The sequence below is a fragment of the Hoplias malabaricus genome, chromosome X2 (genome assembly GCF_029633855.1).
Source record: "Hoplias malabaricus isolate fHopMal1 chromosome X2, fHopMal1.hap1, whole genome shotgun sequence".
NCBI classification, from domain to species: domain Eukaryota; kingdom Metazoa; phylum Chordata; class Actinopteri; order Characiformes; family Erythrinidae; genus Hoplias; species Hoplias malabaricus.
Genome location: NC_089819.1, coordinates 25740610 through 25761005, shown reverse-complemented (window position 1 = coordinate 25761005; position 20396 = coordinate 25740610). Strand labels below are relative to the sequence as shown.

The 20396-nt window shown below is 47.6% G+C and overlaps 1 protein-coding gene across 2 annotated transcripts in view; it reads right to left on the bottom strand.

The window, feature by feature from the left end:
- Positions 1–19769, bottom strand: part of LOC136677516 (E3 ubiquitin-protein ligase znrf3-like) — a 99602-nt gene extending 79833 nt beyond the window's left edge. For both annotated transcript variants that reach the window (XM_066655084.1, XM_066655085.1), the window contains exon 1: positions 19344–19769. In XM_066655084.1, the coding sequence (XP_066511181.1) occupies positions 19344–19595 (252 nt within the window). In that variant the 5' untranslated portion in view covers positions 19596–19769. The remainder of the gene's footprint in view (positions 1–19343) is intronic.
- Between the last annotated feature and the right edge of the window lie 627 nt (positions 19770–20396).

Here is a 20396-nt window from a genome sequence, read left to right as displayed (position 1 = left end):
TTCTGTGATTGCAGGTGTGTGTGTTTCTGTGATTGCAGGTGTGTGTTTCTGTGATTGCAGGTGTGTGTGTGTGTTTCTGTGATTTCAGGTGTGTGTGCGCACGTGTTTGTGTTTCTGTGATTGCAGGTGTGTGTGTCTTTCTGTGATTGCAGGTGTGTGTGTCTTTCTGTGATTGCAGGTGTGTGTGTCTTTCTGTGATTGCAGGTGTGTGTGTCGTTCTGTGATTGCAGGTGTGTGTGTGTCTTTCCGTGATTGCAGGTGTGTGTGTCATTCTGTGATTGCAGGTGTGTGTGTGTGCGTGTTTCTATGATTGCAGGTGTGTGTGTGTGTTTCTGTGATTTCAGATGTGTATGCGCGTGTGTGTTTCTGTGATTTCAGGTGTGTACGCGTGTGTGTGTTTCTGTGGTTGCAGGTGTATGCTTGTGTGTCTGTTTCTGTGGTTGCAGGTGTGTGCGCGTGTGTGTGTTTCTGTGATTGCAGATGTGTGCGCGTGTGTGTTTCTGTGGTTGCAGGTGTGTGCGCGTGTGTGTTTTTCTGTGATTGCAGGTGTGTGCGCGTGTGTGTGTTTCTGTGATTGCAGGTGTGTGTGCGTGTTTCTGTGATTGCAGGTGTGTGTGTGTGTGTGTTTCTGTGATTGCAGGTGTGTGTGTCTGTTTCTGTGGTTGCAGGTGTGTGCGCGTGTGTCTGTTTCTGTGATTGCAGGTGTGTGCGCGTGTGTCTGTTTCTGTGATTGCAGGTGTGTGCGCGTGTGTGTGTTTCTGTGATTGAAGGTGTGCGCGTGTATGTGTTTCTGTGATTGAAGGTGTGCGCGTGTGTGTTTCTGTGATTGCAGGTGTATGCGCGCGTGTGCGTTTCTGTGATTGCAGGTGTGTGTGCGCGCGTGTGTGTTTCTGTGATTGCAGGTGTGTGTGCGCGCGTGTGTGTTTTTGTGATTGCAGGTGTGTGCGCGTGTGTGTGTGTTTCTGTGGTTGCAGGTGTATGCGCGCGTATGTGTTTCTGTGATTGCAGGTGTGTGTGCGCGTGTTTCTGTGATTGCAGGTGTGTGCGCGTGTGTGTGTTTCTGTGATTGCAGGTGTGTGCGCGTGTGTGTGTTTCTGTGATTGCAGGTGTGTGCGCGCGTGTGTGTGTTTCTGTGATTGCAGGTGTGTGCGCGTGTGTGTTTCTGTTGTTGCAGGTGTGTGCGCGTGTGTGTGTATCTGTGATTGCAGGTGTGTGTGCGCGCGTGTGTGTTTCTGTGATTGCAGGTGTGTGTGTGCGTGTGTGTGTTTCTGTGATTTCAGGTGTTTGTGCGTGCGTGTGTTTCTGTGATTGCAGGTGTGTGTGTCTTTCTGTGATTGCAGGTGTGTGTGTCTTTCTGTGATTGCAGGTGTGTGTGTCTTTCTGTGATTGCAGGTGTGTGTGTCGTTCTGTGATTGCAGGTGTGTGTGTGTCTTTCTGTGATTGCAGGTGTGTGTGTCATTCTGTGATTGCAGGTGTGTGTGTGTGCGTGTTTCTATGATTGCAGGTGTGTGTGTGTGTTTCTGTGATTGCAGGTGATTGTGCGTGTTTCTGTGATTTCAGATGTGTATGCGCGTGTGTGTTTCTGTGATTTCAGGTGTGTACGCGCGTGTGTGTTTCTGTGATTTCAGGTGTATGCGCGTGTGTGTTTTTCTGTGATTGTAGGTGTATGCGCGCGTGTGTGTTTCTGTGGTTGCAGGTGTGTGCGCGCGTGTGTGTTTCTGTGGTTGCAGGTGTGTGCGCGTGTGTGTGTTTCTGTGATTGCAGGTGTGTGCGCGCGTGTGTGTGTTTCTGTGATTTCAGGTGTGTGTGCGCGCGTGTGTGTTTCTGTGATTGCAGGTGTGTGTGCGCATTTGTGTGTTTCTGTGACTGCAGGTGTGCGTGTTTCTGTGATTGCAGGTGTGTGTGCGTGTTTCTGTGATTGCAGGTGTGTGTACGTGTTTATGTGATTGCAGGTGTGTGTGCGTGTTTCTGTGATTGCAGGTGATTGTGCGTGTTTCTGTGGTTGCAGGTGTGTGCGCGTGTGTGTGTTTCTGTGATTGCAGGTGTGTGTGTTTCTGTGATTTCAGGTGTGTGTGCGCGCGTGTGTGTTTCTGTGATTGCAGGTGTGTGCTCGCATTTGTGTGTTTCTGTGACTGCAGGTGTGTGTGTTTCTGTGATTGCAGGTGTGTGTGCGTGTTTCTGTGATTGCAGGTGTGTGTGCGTGTTTCTGTGATTGCAGGTGTGTGTGTGTGTTTCTGTGATTGCAGGTGTGTGTGTGTGTTTCTGTGATTGCAGATGTGTGCGCGCGTGTGTGTGTTTGTGTGATTTCAGGTGTGTGTGCGCGCGTGTGTGTTTCTGTGATTGCAGGTGTGTGCGCGCATTTGTGTGTTTCTGTGACTGCAGGTGTGTGTGTTTCTGTGATTGCAGGTGTGTGTGCGTGCGTGTGTTTCTGTGATTGAAGGTGTGCGTGTGTGTTTCTGTGATTGAAAGTGTGCGCGGGTTTGTGTTTCTGTGATTGCAGGTGTGTGCGTGTGTGTGTGTGTTTCTCTGATTGCAGGTGTGTGTGCGCGCGTGTGTGTTTCTGTGATTGCAGGTGTGTGCGCGCGTGTGTGTGTTTCTCTGATTGCAGGTGTGTGTGCGCGTGTGTGTGTTTCTGTGATTGCAGGTGTGTGTGCGCGTGTGTGTGTTTCTGTGATTGCAGGTGTGTGTGCGTGTTTCTGTGATTGCAGGTGTGTGTGTGTGTGTGTTTCTGTGATTGCAGGTGTGTGTGTGTGTTTCTGTGATTGCAGGTGCCTGTGCGTGCGTGTGTTTCTGTGATTGCAGGTGCATGTGCGTGCGTGTGTTTCTGTGATTGCAGGTGTGTGTGTGTGTTTCTGTGATTGCAGGTGTGTGTGTGTGTTTCTGTGATTGCAGGTGTGTGTGTGTGTTTCTGTGATTGCAGGTGTGTGTGTGTGTGTGTGTTTCTGTGATTGCAGGTGTGTGTGTTTCTGTGATTGCAGATGTGTGCGCGCGTGTGTGTGTTTCTGTGATTTCAGGTGTGTGTGCGTGCGTGTGTGTTTCTGTGATTGCAGGTGTGTGTGCATTTCTGTGATTGCAGGTGTGTGTGTGTGTGTGTTTCTGTGATTGCAGGTTTGTGTGTGTGTGTGTTTCTGTGATTGCAGGTGTGTGTGTTTCTGTGATTGCAGGTGTGTGTGCGTTTCTGTGACTGCAGGTGTGTGTGCGTTTCTGTGATTGCAGGTGTGTGTGCGTGTTTCTGTGATTGCAGGTGTGTGTGCGTGTTTCTGTGATTGCAGGTGTATGTGCGTGTTTCTGTGATTGCAGGTGTGTGCGCGTGTTTGTGTTTCTGTGATTGCAGGTGTGTGTGCGCGCGTGTTTGTGTTTCTGTGATTGCAGGTGTGTGTGTTTCTGTGATTGCAGGTATGTGTGTGTGTGTTTCTCTGATTTCAGGTGTGTGTGTGTGCGCGCGTGTGTGTGTTTCTGTGATTGCAGGTGTGTGTGTTTCTGTGATTGCAGGTGTGTGTTTCTGTGATTGCAGGTGTATGTGTGTGTTTCTGTGATTTCAGGTGTGTGTGCGCACGTGTTTGTGTTTCTGTGATTGCAGGTGTGTGTGTCTTTCTGTGATTGCAGGTGTGTGTGTCGTTCTGTGATTGCAGGTGTGTGTGTCGTTCTGTGATTGCAGGTGTGTGTGTGTCTTTCCGTGATTGCAGGTGTGTGTGTCATTCTGTGATTGCAGGTGTGTGTGTGTGTGTGTTTCTGTGATTGCAGGTGCCTGTGCGTGCGTGTGTTTCTGTGATTGCAGGTGCATGTGCGTGCGTGTGTTTCTGTGATTGCAGGTGTGTGTGTGTGTTTCTGTGATTGCAGGTGTGTGTGTGTGTTTCTGTGATTGCAGGTGTGTGTGTGTGTGTGTGTTTCTGTGATTGCAGGTTTGTGTGTTTCTGTGATTGCAGATGTGTGCGCGCGTGTGTGTGTTTCTGTGATTTCAGGTGTGTGTGCGTGCGTGTGTGTTTCTGTGATTGCAGGTGTGTGTGCATTTCTGTGATTGCAGGTGTGTGTGTGTGTGTGTTTCTGTGATTGCAGGTTTGTGTGTGTGTGTGTTTCTGTGATTGCAGGTTTGTGTGTGTGTGTGTGTGTTTCTGTGATTGCAGGTGTGTGTGTTTCTGTGATTGCAGGTGTGTGTGCGTTTCTGTGATTGCAGGTGTGTGTGCATTTCTGTGATTGCAGGTGTGTGTGCGTTTCTGTGATTGCAGGTGTGTGTGCGTGTTTCTGTGATTGCAGGTGTGTGTGCGTGTTTCTGTGATTGCAGGTGTGTGTGCGTGTTTCTGTGATTGCAGGTGTGTGTGCGTGTTTCATCACCAGTAGATTGACCAGAGGAGGATGGGTCACCCCTTGTGAGCCTTGGTTCCTCCCAAGGTTTCTTCCTCAGCTGGGGGAGTTTTTCCTTGCCACTGTCGCCCCTGGCTTGCTCACTTGAGGGTTTTACATTTGTCTTTACATTTCATGTCAAATCTTGTCTTACTGGAATTCTGTGAAGCTGCTTTGTGACAACATCAGTTGTGAAAAGCGCTATATAAATAAATTTGATTTGATTTGATTTGATTTCTGTGATTGCAGGTGTGTGTGCGTGTTTCTGTGATTGCAGGTGTGTGCGCGTGTTTGTGTTTCTGTGATTGCAGGTGTGTGTGCGCGCGTGTTTGTGTTTCTGTGATTGCAGGTGTGTGTGTTTCTGTGATTGCAGGTATGTGTGTGTGTGTTTCTCTGATTTCAGGTGTGTGTGTGCGCGCGTGTGTGTGTTTCTGTGATTGCAGGTGTGTGTGTTTCTGTGATTGCAGGTGTGTGTTTCTGTGATTGCAGGTGTGTGTGTGTGTTTCTGTGATTGCAGGTGTGTGTGTCTTTCTGTGATTGCAGGTGTGTGTGTCGTTCTGTGATTGCAGGTGTGTGTGTCGTTCTGTGATTGCAGGTGTGTGTGTGTCTTTCCGTGATTGCAGGTGTGTGTGTCATTCTGTGATTGCAGGTGTGTGTGTGTGCGTGTTTCTATGATTGCAGGTGTGTGTGTGTGTTTCTGTGATTTCAGATGTGTATGCGCGTGTGTGTTTCTGTGATTTCAGGTGTGTACGCGTGTGTGTGTTTCTGTGGTTGCAGGTGTATGCTTGTGTGTCTGTTTCTGTGGTTGCAGGTGTGTGCGCGTGTGTGTGTTTCTGTGATTGCAGATGTGTGCGCGTGTGTGTTTCTGTGGTTGCAGGTGTGTGCGCGTGTGTGTGTTTCTGTGATTGCAGATGTGTGTGCGCGCGTGTGTGTTTCTGTGATTGCAGGTGTGTGCGCGCGTGTGTGTTTCTGTGGTTGCAGGTGTATGCTTGTGTGTCTGTTTCTGTGGTTGCAGGTGTGTGCGCGTGTGTCTGTTTCTGTGATTGCAGGTGTGTGCGCGTGTGTGTGTTTCTGTGATTGAAGGTGTGCGCGTGTATGTGTTTCTGTGATTGAAGGTGTGCGCGTGTGTGTTTCTGTGATTGCAGGTGTATGCGCGCGTGTGCGTTTCTGTGATTGCAGGTGTGTGTGCGCGCGTGTGTGTTTCTGTGATTGCAGGTGTGTGTGCGCGCGTGTGTGTTTCTGTGATTGCAGGTGTTTGTGCGTGTGTGTGTTTCTGTGATTGCAGTTGTGTGTGTTTCTGTGATTTCAGGTGTTTGTGCGTGTGTGTGTTTCTGTGATTGCAGTTGTGTGTGTTTCTGTGATTGCAGGTGTGTGCGCGTGTGTGTGTTTCTGTGATTGCAGGTGTGTGCGCGTGTGTGTTTCTGTGGTTGCAGGTGTGTGCGCGTGTGTGTGTATCTGTGATTGCAGGTGTGTGTGCGCGCGTGTGTGTTTCTGTGATTGCAGGTGTGTGTGTGCGTGTGTGTGTTTCTGTGATTTCAGGTGTTTGTGCGTGCGTGTGTTTCTGTGATTGCAGGTGTGTGTGTCTTTCTGTGATTGCAGGTGTGTGTGTCTTTCTGTGATTGCAGGTGTGTGTGTCTTTCTGTGATTGCAGGTGTGTGTGTCGTTCTGTGATTGCAGGTGTGTGTGTGTCTTTCTGTGATTGCAGGTGTGTGTGTCATTCTGTGATTGCAGGTGTGTGTGTGTGCGTGTTTCTATGATTGCAGGTGTGTGTGTGTGTTTCTGTGATTTCAGATGTGTATGCGCGTGTGTGTTTCTGTGATTTCAGGTGTGTACGCGCGTGTGTGTTTCTGTGATTTCAGGTGTATGCGCGTGTGTGTTTTTCTGTGATTGTAGGTGTATGCGCGCGTGTGTGTTTCTGTGGTTGCAGGTGTGTGCGCGCGTGTGTGTTTCTGTGGTTGCAGGTGTGTGCGCGTGTGTGTGTTTCTGTGGTTGCAGGTGTGTGCGCGTGTGTGTGTTTCTGTGATTGCAGGTGTGTGCGCGCGTGTGTGTGTTTCTGTGATTTCAGGTGCGTGTGCGCGCGTGTGTGTTTCTGTGATTGCAGGTGTGTGTGCGCATTTGTGTGTTTCTGTGACTGCAGGTGTGCGTGTTTCTGTGATTGCAGGTGTGTGTGCGTGTTTCTGTGATTGCAGGTGTGTGTACGTGTTTATGTGATTGCAGGTGTGTGTGCGTGTTTCTGTGATTGCAGGTGATTGTGCGTGTTTCTGTGATTGCAGGTGTGTGTGTGTGTTTCTGTGGTTGCAGGTGTGTGCGCGTGTGTGTGTTTCTGTGATTGCAGGTGTGTGCGCGTGTGTGTGTTTCTGTGATTGCAGGTGTGTGTGTTTCTGTGATTTCAGGTGTGTGTGCGCGCGTGTGTGTTTCTGTGATTGCAGGTGTGTGCTCGCATTTGTGTGTTTCTGTGACTGCAGGTGTGTGTGTTTCTGTGATTGCAGGTGTGTGTGCGTGTTTCTGTGATTGCAGGTGTGTGTGCGTGTTTCTGTGATTGCAGGTGTGTGTGTGTGTTTCTGTGATTGCAGATGTGTGCGCGCGTGTGTGTGTTTGTGTGATTTCAGGTGTGTGTGCGCGCGTGTGTGTTTCTGTGATTGCAGGTGTATGGGAAGCCGTTCAGGAAATAATTATAATGTACTTTGTACATATATATTGGTTTATGGAGAAACTACTTGGTTTAATGGCACATACATTGGTTTTAAACTGTTGGTTTGTATATATCGGTTTGTGAGTATATATTGGATTATCAGTTTATACATTGATTTCCTAGCATATATATTGGTTTGTATATATTGGTTTGTTGGTATATATATTGGACTCTCAGTACATACATTGGTTTATTAGCATATACATTGGTTTCTTGGCATATAAATTGGTTTGTGGGTATATATATTGGTTTGTGGGTATATATATTGGTTTGTGGGTATATATATCGGATTACCAGTACATACATTGGTTTTCCAGCGTATATATTGGTTTGTGTATATCGGTTTGTGGGCATATATCGGTTTGTGGGCGCATATATTGGTTTGTTTATATCGGTTTGTGGGCATATATCGGTTTGTGGGCGCGTATATTGGCTTGTTTATATCGGTTTGTGGGCGCATATATTGGTTTGTGTATATCGGTTTGTGGGCGCGTATATTGGCTTGTTTATATCGGTTTCTGGGCATATATCGGTTTGTGGGCACATATATCGGTTTGTGGGCGCGTATATTGGCTTGTTTATATCGGTTTGTGGGCATATATCGGTTTGTGGGCGCATATATTGGTTTGTTTATATCGGTTTGTGGGCATATATCGGTTTGTGGGCGCATATATTGGTTTGTGTATATCGGTTTGTGGGCGCGTATATTGGCTTGTTTATATCGGTTTCTGGGCATATATCGGTTTGTGGGCACATATATCGGTTTGTGGGCGCATATATTGGCTTGTTTATATCGGTTTGTGGGCATATATCGGTTTGTGGGCGCATATATTGGTTTGTGTATATCGGTTTGTGGGCGCATATATTGGTTTGTGTATATCGGTTTGTGGGCATATATAGGTTTGTGGGCGCATATATTGGTTTGTGGGCGCGTATATTGGCTTGTGTATATCGGTTTGTGGGCGCATATATTGGTTTGTGGGCGCGTATATTGGCTTGTTTATATCGGTTTGTGGGCATATATCGGTTTGTGGGCGCATATATTGGTTTGTTTATATCGGTTTGTGGGCATATATCGGTTTGTGGGCGCATATATTGGTTTGTGTATATCGGTTTGTGGGCATATATAGGTTTGTGGGCGCATATATTGGTTTGTGGGCGCGTATATTGGCTTGTGTATATCGGTTTGTGGGCGCATATATTGGTTTGTGGGCGCGTATATTGGCTTGTTTATATCGGTTTGTGGGCATATATCGGTTTGTGGGCGCATATATTGGTTTGTTTATATCGGTTTGTGGGCATATATCGGTTTGTGGGCGCATATATTGGTTTGTTTATATCGGTTTGTGGGCATATATCGGTTTGTGGGCGCATATATTGGTTTGTGTATATCGGTTTGTGGGCATATATCGGTTTGTGGGCGCATATATTGGTTTGTGGGCGCGTATATTGGCTTGTGTATATCGGTTTGTGGGCATATATCGGTTTGTGGGCGCATATATTGGTTTGTGGGCGCGTATATTGGCTTGTTTATATCGGTTTGTGGGCATATATCGGTTTGTGGGCGCATATATTGGTTTGTTTATATCGGTTTGTGGGCATATATCGGTTTGTGGGCGCATATATTGGTTTGTGTATATCGGTTTGTGGGCATATATAGGTTTGTGGGCGCATATATTGGTTTGTGGGCGCGTATATTGGCTTGTGTATATCGGTTTGTGGGCATATATCGGTTTGTGGGCGCATATATTGGTTTGTGGGCGCGTATATTGGCTTGTTTATATCGGTTTGTGGGCATATATCGGTTTGTGGGCGCATATATTGGTTTGTTTATATCGGTTTGTGGGCATATATCGGTTTGTGGGCGCATATATTGGTTTGTTTATATCGGTTTGTGGGCATATATATTGGTTTGTGTATATCGGTTTGTGGGCATATATTGGTTTGTGGGCGCGTATTGGTTTGTGGGCGTGTATAATGGTTTGTGGGCGTGTAATTTGGTTTGTTTATATCGGTTTTTGGGCGCATATTTATAGGTTTGTTTATATCGGTTTTTGGGAGCATATATTGGTTTGTTTATACCGGTTTGTGGGCATATATATTGGATTCTGTGCTGCATGGTAGAAATTTGCCGCTCAGTGCTGTTCAGCGAGTAGCCTGTTTTGATTGTGCTGCGCGATTTTAATGAACCTCAGTTTGGACAAACTTTTGACATATTCCAGATAAAACCGAGTGGCCCGGTGACCGAGCTCCGCTATTATAAATACTAAATAAAGGTCATAATAAAGATAACAAAGCTCAGACTAGCCGATTGGATTACGTTCTACAACAATGTGTTTTCTACGACGCTGAAGTTAGCTCCTGATTCGCAGAGCCGCGGTGAACGAAAGGGACTGTTCGATGTGTACATAATACATTGTTGTAGAACGTAATCCAATCGGCTAGTCTGAGCTTTGTTATCTTTATTATGACCTTTATTTAGTATTTATAATCGCGGAGCTCGGTCACCGGGCCACTCGGTTTTATCTGGAATATGTCAAAAGTTTGTCCAAACTGAGGTTCATTAAAATCGCGCAGCACAATCAAAACAGGCTACTCGCTGAACAGCACTGAGCGGCAAATTTCTACCATGCAGCACAGAATCCAATATATATGCCCACAAACCGGTATAAACAAACCAATATATGCTCCCACAAACCGATATAAACAAACCTATAAATATGCGCCCAAAAACCGATATAAACAAACCAAATTACACGCCCACAAACCATTATACACGCCCACAAACCAATACGCGCCCACAAACCATTATACACGCCCACAAACCATTATACACGCCCACAAACCAATACGCGCCCACAAACCATTATACACGCCCACAAACCAATACGCGCCCACAAACCATTATACACGCCCACAAACCAATACGCGCCCACAAACCATTATACACGCCCACAAACCAATACGCGCCCACAAACCATTATACACGCCCACAAACCAATACGCGCCCACAAACCAATATATGCCCACAAACCGATATACACAAACCAATATATATGCCCACAAACCGATATAAACAAACCAATATATGCGCCCACAAACCGATATATGCCCACAAACCGATATACACAAACCAATATATGCGCCCACAAACCGATATATGCCCACAAACCGATATAAACAAGCCAATATACGCGCCCACAAACCGATATATGTGCCCACAAACCGATATATGCCCAGAAACCGATATAAACAAGCCAATATACGCGCCCACAAACCGATATACACAAACCAATATATGCGCCCACAAACCGATATAAACAAACCAATATATGCGCCCACAAACCGATATATGCCCACAAACCGATATAAACAAACCAATATATACGCTGGAAAACCAATGTATGTACTGGTAATCCGATATATATACCCACAAACCAATATATATACCCACAAACCAATATATATACCCACAAACCAATTTATATGCCAAGAAACCAATGTATATGCTAATAAACCAATGTATGTACTGAGAGTCCAATATATATACCAACAAACCAATATATACAAACCAATATATATGCTAGGAAATCAATGTATAAACTGATAATCCAATATATACTCACAAACCGATATATACAAACCAACAGTTTAAAACCAATGTATGTGCCATTAAACCAAGTAGTTTCTCCATAAACCAATATATATGTACAAAGTACATTATAATTATTTCCTGAACGGTTTCCCATATTTCTGTGATTGCAGGTATGTGTGTGTGTGTTTCTCTGATTTCAGGTGTGTGTGTGCGCGCGTGTGTGTGTTTCTGTGATTGCAGGTGCGTGTGCGTGCGTGTGTGTGTTTCTGTGATTGCAGGTGTGTGTGTTTCTGTGATTGCAGGTGTGTGTTTCTGTGATTGCAGGTGTGTGTGTGTGTTTCTGTGATTTCAGGTGTGTGTGCGCACGTGTGTGTCTTTCTGTGATTGCAGGTGTGTGTGTCTTTCTGTGATTGCAGGTGTGTGTGTGTCTTTCCGTGATTGCAGGTGTGTGTGTCATTCTGTGATTGCAGGTGTGTGTGTGTGCGTGTTTCTATGATTGCAGGTGTGTGTGTGTGTTTCTGTGATTTCAGATGTGTATGCGCGTGTGTTTCTGTGATTTCAGGTGTGTACGCGCGTGTGTGTTTCTGTGATTGTAGGTGTATGCGCGCGTGTGTGTTTCTGTGATTGCAGGTGTGTGCACGCGTGTGTGTTTCTGTGGTTGCAGGTGTGTGCGCGCGTGTGTGTTTCTGTGGTTGCAGGTGTGTGCGCGTGTGTGTGTTTCTGTGGTTGCAGGTGTGTGTGCGTGTGTGTGTTTCTGTGGTTGCAGGTGTGTGTGCGTGTGTGTGTTTCTGTGATTGCAGGTGTGTGCGCGCGTGTGTGTGTTTCTGTGATTTCAGGTGTGTGTGCGCGCGTGTGTTTCTGTGATTGCAGGTGTGTGTGCGTGTTTCTGTGATTGCAGGTGTGCGTGTTTCTGTGATTGCAGGTGTGTGTGCGTGTTTCTGTGATTGCAGGTGTGTGTGCGTGTTTATGTGATTGCAGGTGTGTGTGCGTGTTTCTGTGATTGCAGGTGTGTGTGCGTAATTCTGTGATTGCAGGTGTGTGTGCGTGTTTCTGTGATTGCAGGTGTGTGTGCGTGTTTCTGTGGTTGCAGGTGTGTGCGCGTGTGTGTGTTTCTGTGATTGCAGGTGTGTGCGCGTGTTTCTGTGGTTGCAGGTGTGTGCGCGTGTGTGTGTTTCTGTGATTGCAGGTGTGTGCGCGTGTGTGTGTTTCTGTGATTGCAGGTGTGTGCGCGTGTGTGTGTTTCTGTGATTGCAGGTGTGTGCGCGTGTGTGTGTTTCTGTGACTGCAGGTGTGTGCTCGCATTTGTGTGTTTCTGTGACTGCAGGTGTGTGTGTTTCTGTGATTGCAGGTGTGTGTGCGTGTTTCTGTGATTGCAGGTGTGTGTGCGTGTTTCTGTGATTGCAGGTGTGTGTGCGTGTTTCTGTGATTGCAGGTGTGTGTGTGTGTTTCTGTGATTGCAGGTGTGTGTGTGTGTTTCTGTGATTGCAGGTGTGTGTGTGTGTTTCTGTGATTGCAGGTGTGTGTGTGTGTTTCTGTGATTGCAGATGTGTGCGCGCGTGTGTGTGTTTCTGTGATTTCAGGTGTGTGTGCGCGCGTGTGTGTTTCCGTGATTGCAGGTGTGTGCGCGCATTTGTGTGTTTCTGTGACTGCAGGTGTGTGTGTTTCTGTGATTGCAGGTGTGTGTGCGTGCGTGTGTTTCTGTGATTGAAGGTGTGTGCGTGTGTGTTTCTGTGATTGAAGGTGTGCGCGGGTTTGTGTTTCTGTGATTGCAGGTGTGTGCGTGTGTGTGTGTGTTTCTGTGATTGCAGGTGTGTGTGCGCGCGTGTGTGTTTCTGTGATTGCAGGTGTGTGCGCGCGTGTGTGTTTCTCTGATTGCAGGTGTGTGTGCGCATGTGTGTGTTTCTGTGATTGCAGGTGTGTGTGTGTGTTTCTGTGATTGCAGGTGCGTGTGCGTGCGTGTGTTTCTGTGATTGCAGGTGTGTGTGTGTTTCTGTGATTGCAGGTGTGTGTGTGTGTTTCTGTGATTGCAGGTGCGTGTGCGTGCGTGTGTTTCTGTGATTGCAGGTGTGTGTGTGTTTCTGTGATTGCAGGTGTGTGTGTGTGTGTGTGTCTGTGATTGCAGGTGTGTGTGTGTTTCTGTGATTGCAGGGGTGTGTGCGTGTGTGTGTGTGTTTCTGTGATTGCAGGTGTGTGTGCGCGCGTGTGTGTTTCTGTGATTGCAGGTGTGTGCGCGCGTGTGTGTGTTTCTCTGATTGCAGGTGTGTGTGCGCATGTGTGTGTTTCTGTGATTGCAGGTGTGTGTGTGTGTTTCTGTGATTGCAGGTGTGTGTGCGTGTTTCTGTGATTGCAGGTGTGTGCGTGTTTCTGTGATTGCAGGTGTGTGTGCGTGTTTCTGTGATTGCAGGTGTGTGCGCGTGTTTGTGTTTCTGTGATTGCAGGTGTGTGTGCGTGTTTCTGTGATTGCAGGTGTGTGTGCGTGTGTTTCTGTGATTGAAGGTGTGTGTGCGTGTTTCTGTGATTGCAGGTGTGTGCGTGTTTCTGTGATTGCAGGTGTGTGTGCGTGTTTTTGTGATTGCAGGTGTGTGTGTGTGTGTGTGTTTCTGTGATTGAAGGTGTGCGCGGGTTTGTGTTTCTGTGATTGCAGGTGTGTGCGTGTGTGTGTGTGTTTCTGTGATTGCAGGTGCGTGTGCGTGCTTCTGTGATTGCAGGTGTGTGTGTGTTTCTGTGATTGCAGTGTGTGTGTGTGTGTCTGTGATTGCAGGTGTGTGTGTTTGTGTGTGTTTCTGTGATTGCAGGTGTGTGTGTTTCTGTGATTGCAGGTGTGTGTGCGTTTCTGTGATTGCAGGTGTGTGTGCGTGTTTCTGTGATTGCAGGTGTGTGTGCGTGTTTCTGTGATTGCAGGTGTGTGTGCGTGTTTCTGTGATTGCAGGTGTGTGTGCGTGTTTCTGTGATTGCAGGTGTGTGCGCGTGTTTGTGTTTCTGTGATTGCAGGTGTGTGTGCGTGTTTCTGTGATTGCAGGTGTGTGTGCGTGTTTCTGTGATTGCAGGTGTGTGTGCGTGTTTCTGTGATTGCAGGTGTGTGCGTGTTTCTGTGATTGCAGGTGTGTGTGCGTGTTTCTGTGATTGCAGGTGTGTGCGCGTGTTTGTGTGATTGCAGGTGTGTGTGCGTGTTTCTGTGATTGCAGGTGTGTGTGCGTGTTTCTGTGATTGCAGGTGTGTGTGCGTGTTTCTGTGATTGCAGGTGTGCGCGCGTGTGTGTGTTTCTGTGATTGCAGGTGTGTGTGTGTGTTTCTCTGATTTCAGGTGTGTGTGCGCGCGTGTTTGTGTTTCTGTGATTGCAGGTGTGTGTGTTTCTGTGATTGCAGGTGTGTGTGTTTCTGTGATTGCAGGTGTGTGTGCGTGTTTTTGTGATTGCAGGTGTGTGTGTGTGTGTGTGTTTCTGTGATTGAAGGTGTGCGCGGGTTTGTGTTTCTGTGATTGCAGGTGTGTGTGTTTCTGTGATTGCAGGTGTGTGTGCGCGCGTGTGTGTTTCTGTGATTGCAGGTGTGTGCGCGCGTGTGTGTGTTTCTGTGATTGCAGGTGTGTGCGCGCGTGTGTGTGTTTCTCTGATTGCAGGTGTGTGCGCGCGTGTGCGTGTTTCTGTGATTGCAGGTGTGCGCGCGTGTGTGTGTTTCTGTGATTGCAGGTGTGTGTGTGTGTTTCTCTGATTTCAGGTGTGTGTGCGCGCGTGTTTGTGTTTTTGTGATTGCAGGTGTGTGTGTGTGTGTGTGTTTCTGTGATTGAAGGTGTGCGCGGGTTTGTGTTTCTGTGATTGCAGGTGTGTGTGTTTCTGTGATTGCAGGTGTGTGTGTTTCTGTGATTGCAGGTGTGTGCGCGCGTGTGTGTGTTTCTGTGATTGCAGGTGTGTGCGCGCGTGTGTGTGTTTCTCTGATTGCAGGTGTGTGCGCGCGTGTGTGTGTTTCTGTGATTGCAGGTGTGTGCGCGCGTGTGTGTGTTTCTGTGATTGCAGGTGTGTGTGTTTCCGTGATTGCAAGTGTGTGTGTTTCTGTGATTGCAGGTGTGTGTGCGTGTTTCTGTGATTGCAGGTGTGTGTGCGTGTTTCTGTGATTGCAGGTGTGTGTGTGTGTGTGTGTTTCTGTGATTGAAGGTGTGCGCGGGTTTGTGTTTCTGTGATTGCAGGTGTGTGTGCGTGTTTCTGTGATTGCAGGTGTGTGTGCGTGTTTCTGTGATTGCAGGTGTGTGTGCGTGTTTCTGTGATTGCAGGTGTGTGCGCGTGTTTGTGTTTCTGTGATTGCAGGTGTGTGTGCGTGTTTCTGTGATTGCAGGTGTGTGTGCGTGTTTCTGTGATTGCAGGTGTGTGTGCGTGTTTCTGTGATTGCAGGTGTGTGTGCGTGTTTCTGTGATTGCAGGTGTGCGCGCGTGTGTGTGTTTCTGTGATTGCAGGTGTGTGTGTGTGTTTCTCTGATTTCAGGTGTGTGTGCGCGCGTGTTTGTGTTTCTGTGATTGCAGGTGTGTGTGTTTCTGTGATTGCAGGTGTGTGTGTTTCTGTGATTGCAGGTGTGTGTGCGTGTTTTTGTGATTGCAGGTGTGCGTGTGTGTGTGTGTTTCTGTGATTGCAGGTGTGTGTGCGCGCGTGTGTGTTTCTGTGATTGCAGGTGTGTGCGCGCGTGTGTGTGTTTCTCTGATTGCAGGTGTGTGTGCGCATGTGTGTGTTTCTGTGATTGCAGGTGTGTGTGTGTGTTTCTGTGATTGCAGGTGCGTGTGCGTGCGTGTGTTTCTGTGATTGCAGGTGTGTGTGTGTTTCTGTGATTGCAGGTGTGTGTGTGTGTGTGTTTTTGTGATTGCAGGTGTGTGTGTTTCTGTGATTGCAGGTGCGTGTGCGTGTTTCTGTGATTGCAGGTGTGTGTGCGTGTTTCTGTGATTGCAGGTGTGTGCGCGTGTTTGTGTTTCTGTGATTGCAGGTGTGTGTGCGCGCGTGTGTGTGTTTCTGTGATTGCAGGTGTGTGTGTGTGTTTCTCTGATTTCAGGTGTGTGTGCGCGCGTGTTTGTGTTTCTGTGATTGCAGGTGTGTGTGTTTCTGTGATTGCAGGTGTGTGTGTGTGTGTGTGTTTCTGTGATTGAAGGTGTGCGCGGGTTTGTGTTTCTGTGATTGCAGGTGTGTGTGCGCGCGTGTGTGTTTCTGTGATTGCAGGTGTGTGCGCGCGTGTGTGTGTTTCTGTGATTGCAGGTGTGTGCGCGCGTGTGTGTGTTTCTCTGATTGCAGGTGTGTGCGCGCGTGTGTGTGTTTCTCTGATTGCAGGTGTGTGCGCGCGTGTGTGTGTTTCTGTGATTGCAGGTGTGTGTGTGTGTGTGTGTGTTTCTGTGATTGCAGTTGTGTGTGTGTGTGTTTCTGTGATTGCAGGTGTGTGTGTGTGTGTGTGTGTTTCTGTGATTGCAGTTGTGTGTGTGTGTGTTTCTGTGATTGCAGGTGTGTGTGTGTGTGTGTGTGTTTCTGTGATTGCAGTTGTGTGTGTGTGTGTTTCTGTGATTGCAGTTGTGTGTGTTTCTGTGATTGCAGGTGTGTGTGTGTGTGTGTGTGTGTGTGTTTCTCTGATTGCAGGTGTGTGTGTTTCTGTGATTGCAGATGTGTGCGCGCGTGTGTGTGTTTCTGTGATTTCAGGTGTGTGTGCGTGCGTGTGTGTTTCTGTGATTGCAGGTGTGTGTGCGTGCGTGTGTTTCTGTGATTGAAGGTGTGCGCGGGTTTGTGTTTCTGTGATTGCAGGTGTGTGTGCGCGCGTGTGTGTTTCTGTGATTGCAGGTGTGTGTGTGTGTGTGTTTCTGTGATTGCAGGTGTGTGTGTTTGTGTGTGTTTCTGTGTTTGCAGGTGTGTGTGTTTGTGTGCGTTTCTGTGATTGCAGGTGTGTGTGCGTTTCTGTGATTGCAGGTGTGTGTGCGTGTTTCTGTGATTGCAGATGTGTGCGCGTGTGTGTGTGTTTCTGTGATTTCAGGTGTGTGCGCGTGCGTGTGTGTTTCTGTGATTGCAGGTGTGTGTGCGTGCGTGTGTTTCTGTGATTGAAGGTGTGCGCGGGTTTGTGTTTCTGTGATTGCAGGTGTGTGTGCGCGCGTGTGTGTTTCTGTGATTGCAGGTGTGTGTGTGTTTCTGTGATTGCAGGTGTGTGTGTGTGTGTGTTTCTGTGATTGCAGGTGTGTGTGTTTGTGTGTGTTTCTGTGTTTGCAGGTGTGTGTGTTTGTGTGCGTTTCTGTGATTGCAGGTGTGTGTGCGTTTCTGTGATTGCAGGTGTGTGTGCGTGTTTCTGTGATTGCAGGTGTGTGTGCGCGCGTGTGTTTCTGTGATTGCAGGTGTGTGTGCGCGCGTGTGTGTTTCTGTGATTGCAGGTGTGTGCGCGCGTGTGTGTGTTTCTGTGATTGCAGGTGTGTGCGCGCGTGTGTGTGTTTCTCTGATTGCAGGTGTGTGCGCGCGTGTGTGTGTTTCTCTGATTGCAGGTGTGTGCGCGCGTGTGTGTGTTTCTGTGATTGCAGGTGTGTGTGCGCGTGTGTGTGTTTCTGTGATTGCAGGTGTGTGTGTGTGTGTGTGTGTTTCTGTGATTGCAGTTGTGTGTGTGTGTGTTTCTGTGATTGCAGGTGTGTGTGTGTGTGTGTGTGTTTCTGTGATTGCAGTTGTGTGTGTGTGTGTTTCTGTGATTGCAGTTGTGTGTGTGTGTGTGTGTGTTTCTGTGATTGCAGTTGTGTGTGTGTGTGTTTCTGTGATTGCAGGTGTGTGTGTGTGTGTTTCTGTGATTGCAGGTGTGTGTGTTTCTGTGATTGCAGATGTGTGCGCGCGTGTGTGTGTTTCTGTGATTTCAGGTGTGTGTGCGTGCGTGTGTGTTTCTGTGATTGCAGGTGCGTGTGTGTTTCTGTGATTGAAGGTGTGTGTGCTTCTGTGATTGCAGGTGCGTGTGTGTGTTTCTGTGATTGAAGGTGTCTGTGCTTCTGTGATTGAAGGTGTGTGTGCTTCTGTGATTGCAGGTGTGTGTGTGTTTCTGTGATTGAAGGTGTCTGTGCTTCTGTGATTGAAGGTGTGTGTGCTTCTGTGATTGCAGGTGCGTGTGTGTGTTTCTGTGATTGAAGGTGTCTGTGCTTCTGTGATTGAAGGTGTGTGTGCTTCTGTGATTGCAGGTGTGTGTGTGTGTTTCTGTGATTGCAGGTGTGTGTGTGTGTTTCTGTGATTGCAGGTGTGTGTGTATTGAGAAATAAAAAAAAAAGAAATAAAGGCACTATTGAATGTGGATCTGGAAAGTTTGAATGAAAATTTAGTGAATAAGAAGCTGAACAGACACCTGTGAGAAGTTTAGACCTCGACTCGATACTAGTCTTTAACGCTGTACTTTAAAGAAACCAAAACATAAACAAACTACTGGACTGGACGGTGCTCTGATTGGTTACTCTGTGGACAGGGATCCCATTGGTTACTCAGTGGACAGCGCTCTGATTGGTTACTCAGTGGACAGAGCTCTGATTGGTTACTCAGTGGACAGCGTTCCGATTGGTTACTCAGTGGACAGAGCTCTGATTGGTTACTCAGTGGACAGCGCTCCGATTGGTTAGTCAGTGGGCATTAGCTGATTGATTAGTCATTAAAAGTAATTAACTTCTCAGTTTGTAATTCTGCTGTTGGACACAAATATGTGTCTCTCAGAAAAGAATTTCCATTTAAAGAAACCCTTTTGCACATCTTCACAATTCTACAGCTCAGTATTTATTACCACCTCAAACCTTAACTTAAGAGTTTTTCCTTCGTTCACATTGATCTGTCGCTGTGAGATTATTTGTGAACATCATTTCTCTAAATATTTATGGCCCTGATTTTATTTCAAACATCTTAATGTGTTTATATGTGGATCTCAGGAAACCTGTGACTGTGGAGGTGTCCTCAGTGGAACATAGAGTACATTTATTTATTTAAGGATCATAACTCAGCCGTGTTCTATGTTAATTGTAGAAGTTAAAACTGTGCTGTGCTCCGTTTCCTCTCCTGGAACTTCATTTTACACACTTTTACAATGAGAGCAGAGATCTCCCTCCGCCTTCTCCTTTTTCTTCAGTGACATGGTCCTGTTTCTGTCCTGCGCAGACTTCAAAAGAAACACAAAGCTCAGATCTGCCGTGGCCTCGAGGCAGAGTTCTTCTCGTTTTATGTTTCTGATGATTTTGAAGCGTTTGGAATTTTTTTTTTTTTTAAACATTCAGGTTTATGTTCCTCATCAGAACCAGCAATTCACACAGTTCACGAGCTCTAACTGGAACCTGGTCCAGAACCTCTCCCGACAAACAAGTCCCAGCAAAAGCAGCCCAATTCCACACTAAAGCCGCTTTACAACGAACAGAGGCCTGGAACCAGCCGCTTCACCTCGCGCTGCCTCCTGCGCGACTTCGTTTCTCGCGCAGTTGGAAGGTAAAGGTTAAATTTTGTTTTCTGCCTTATTTCCAAAAGCAGAGTCTGAAGTTGAAACAGCACCAAGCCCTGGCCATAACCGCGGCTGGAGCCTCCGGGCGGTCCGCAGGAGCTGGGCTTCTGCTCCTCCTCAACTTCAGAAACTTTAGAGAGGAGCCCGAGCCGCGAGGCCATTTTGCGCGGAGCCGGAGTTGGAGCCAGGCCACTGCGGTAAAGACACGGGGCACTGAGCCGAAGCTCGGAGAGAGAGAAAGCGGCGCGTGAGTGGAGAAATGTGTGCTCACCTGTACGATCTCTCCCTCGGCGCTGATGGTGGCTCCTGCCCGAGAGAAGCGTCCCTGAAGGCCGGTGGTGTACGTGGTGTAGTCCCCGCTCGAGCTCGACTCGAAAAGAACCACCTCCACGAAGGCCACGTCTTTAGCGCAGACATTGTCCGGAGCCAGAACCAGAACCAACGTTAGAACCGGCCCCAGCAGCGGGAGTAGCGAGGAACAGCCGCCGCCGAACAGCCCCCGAGCCCGGGCATGCGGCATCATCTTCTCCGCGCGGACATCAGCATAATCTCACCGCGCGCCTCCGGGCCACGAGCCGTTCATCCAGAATCCGGGCACAGGCACGTTTCGACTAAACGGGATTAAACCCACCCCCCCAGACAACAACAACAAAAACCCCAAAAATATTTCCCAAACAACCTCCACAGCTCTGTTTACTTCAGCCGATCAGATTCATAGCTACACACATTCTCTCTCTCTCTCTCTCTCTCTCTCTCTCTCTCTCTCTCTCTCACACACACACACACACACACACACACACACACACAACTCTCTATCTCGAGCCAACGCCGGATCTCCTTTGATCTTCAAACACGTGATTTTTTTTTTTTTTTTTTAACATTTTTCCCTCCCTCCCTCTCCGCCCACACTGCTCCTCCCCCTGAACGCCTCTTAAGGAGGCTGTAACTTTATAAACTCTCCTGTCCATTTATTTTTGTGTTCTTAATTATGAGAACGTTAATAACAATAGTAATAACCGCGAGCTACTTTCCCCCAGTGTCACACGCGCTGTATGAGCTGCTGTTTGTGTACTCTCACTTCCAAAACCGTTCCACCTCAACAAACAACAGTCCACCTTAAGAGGAACCCAAGTTCCTGAGAGTTTACACTGAGCTGTTCCTCAGTCCCAGCGGCGTATCAATACTTCCTTAAAGGGGAAGTGCACTGAGATTGTGAGAAACGCTGGACAGTGTTCTGGTGGGCACAGCGCTTGAAAGTAGACTGAGTACTGGACAGTGTTTTTGTGGTTAGTGGACACAATGCTGGTCAGTGTCCTGGAAGACA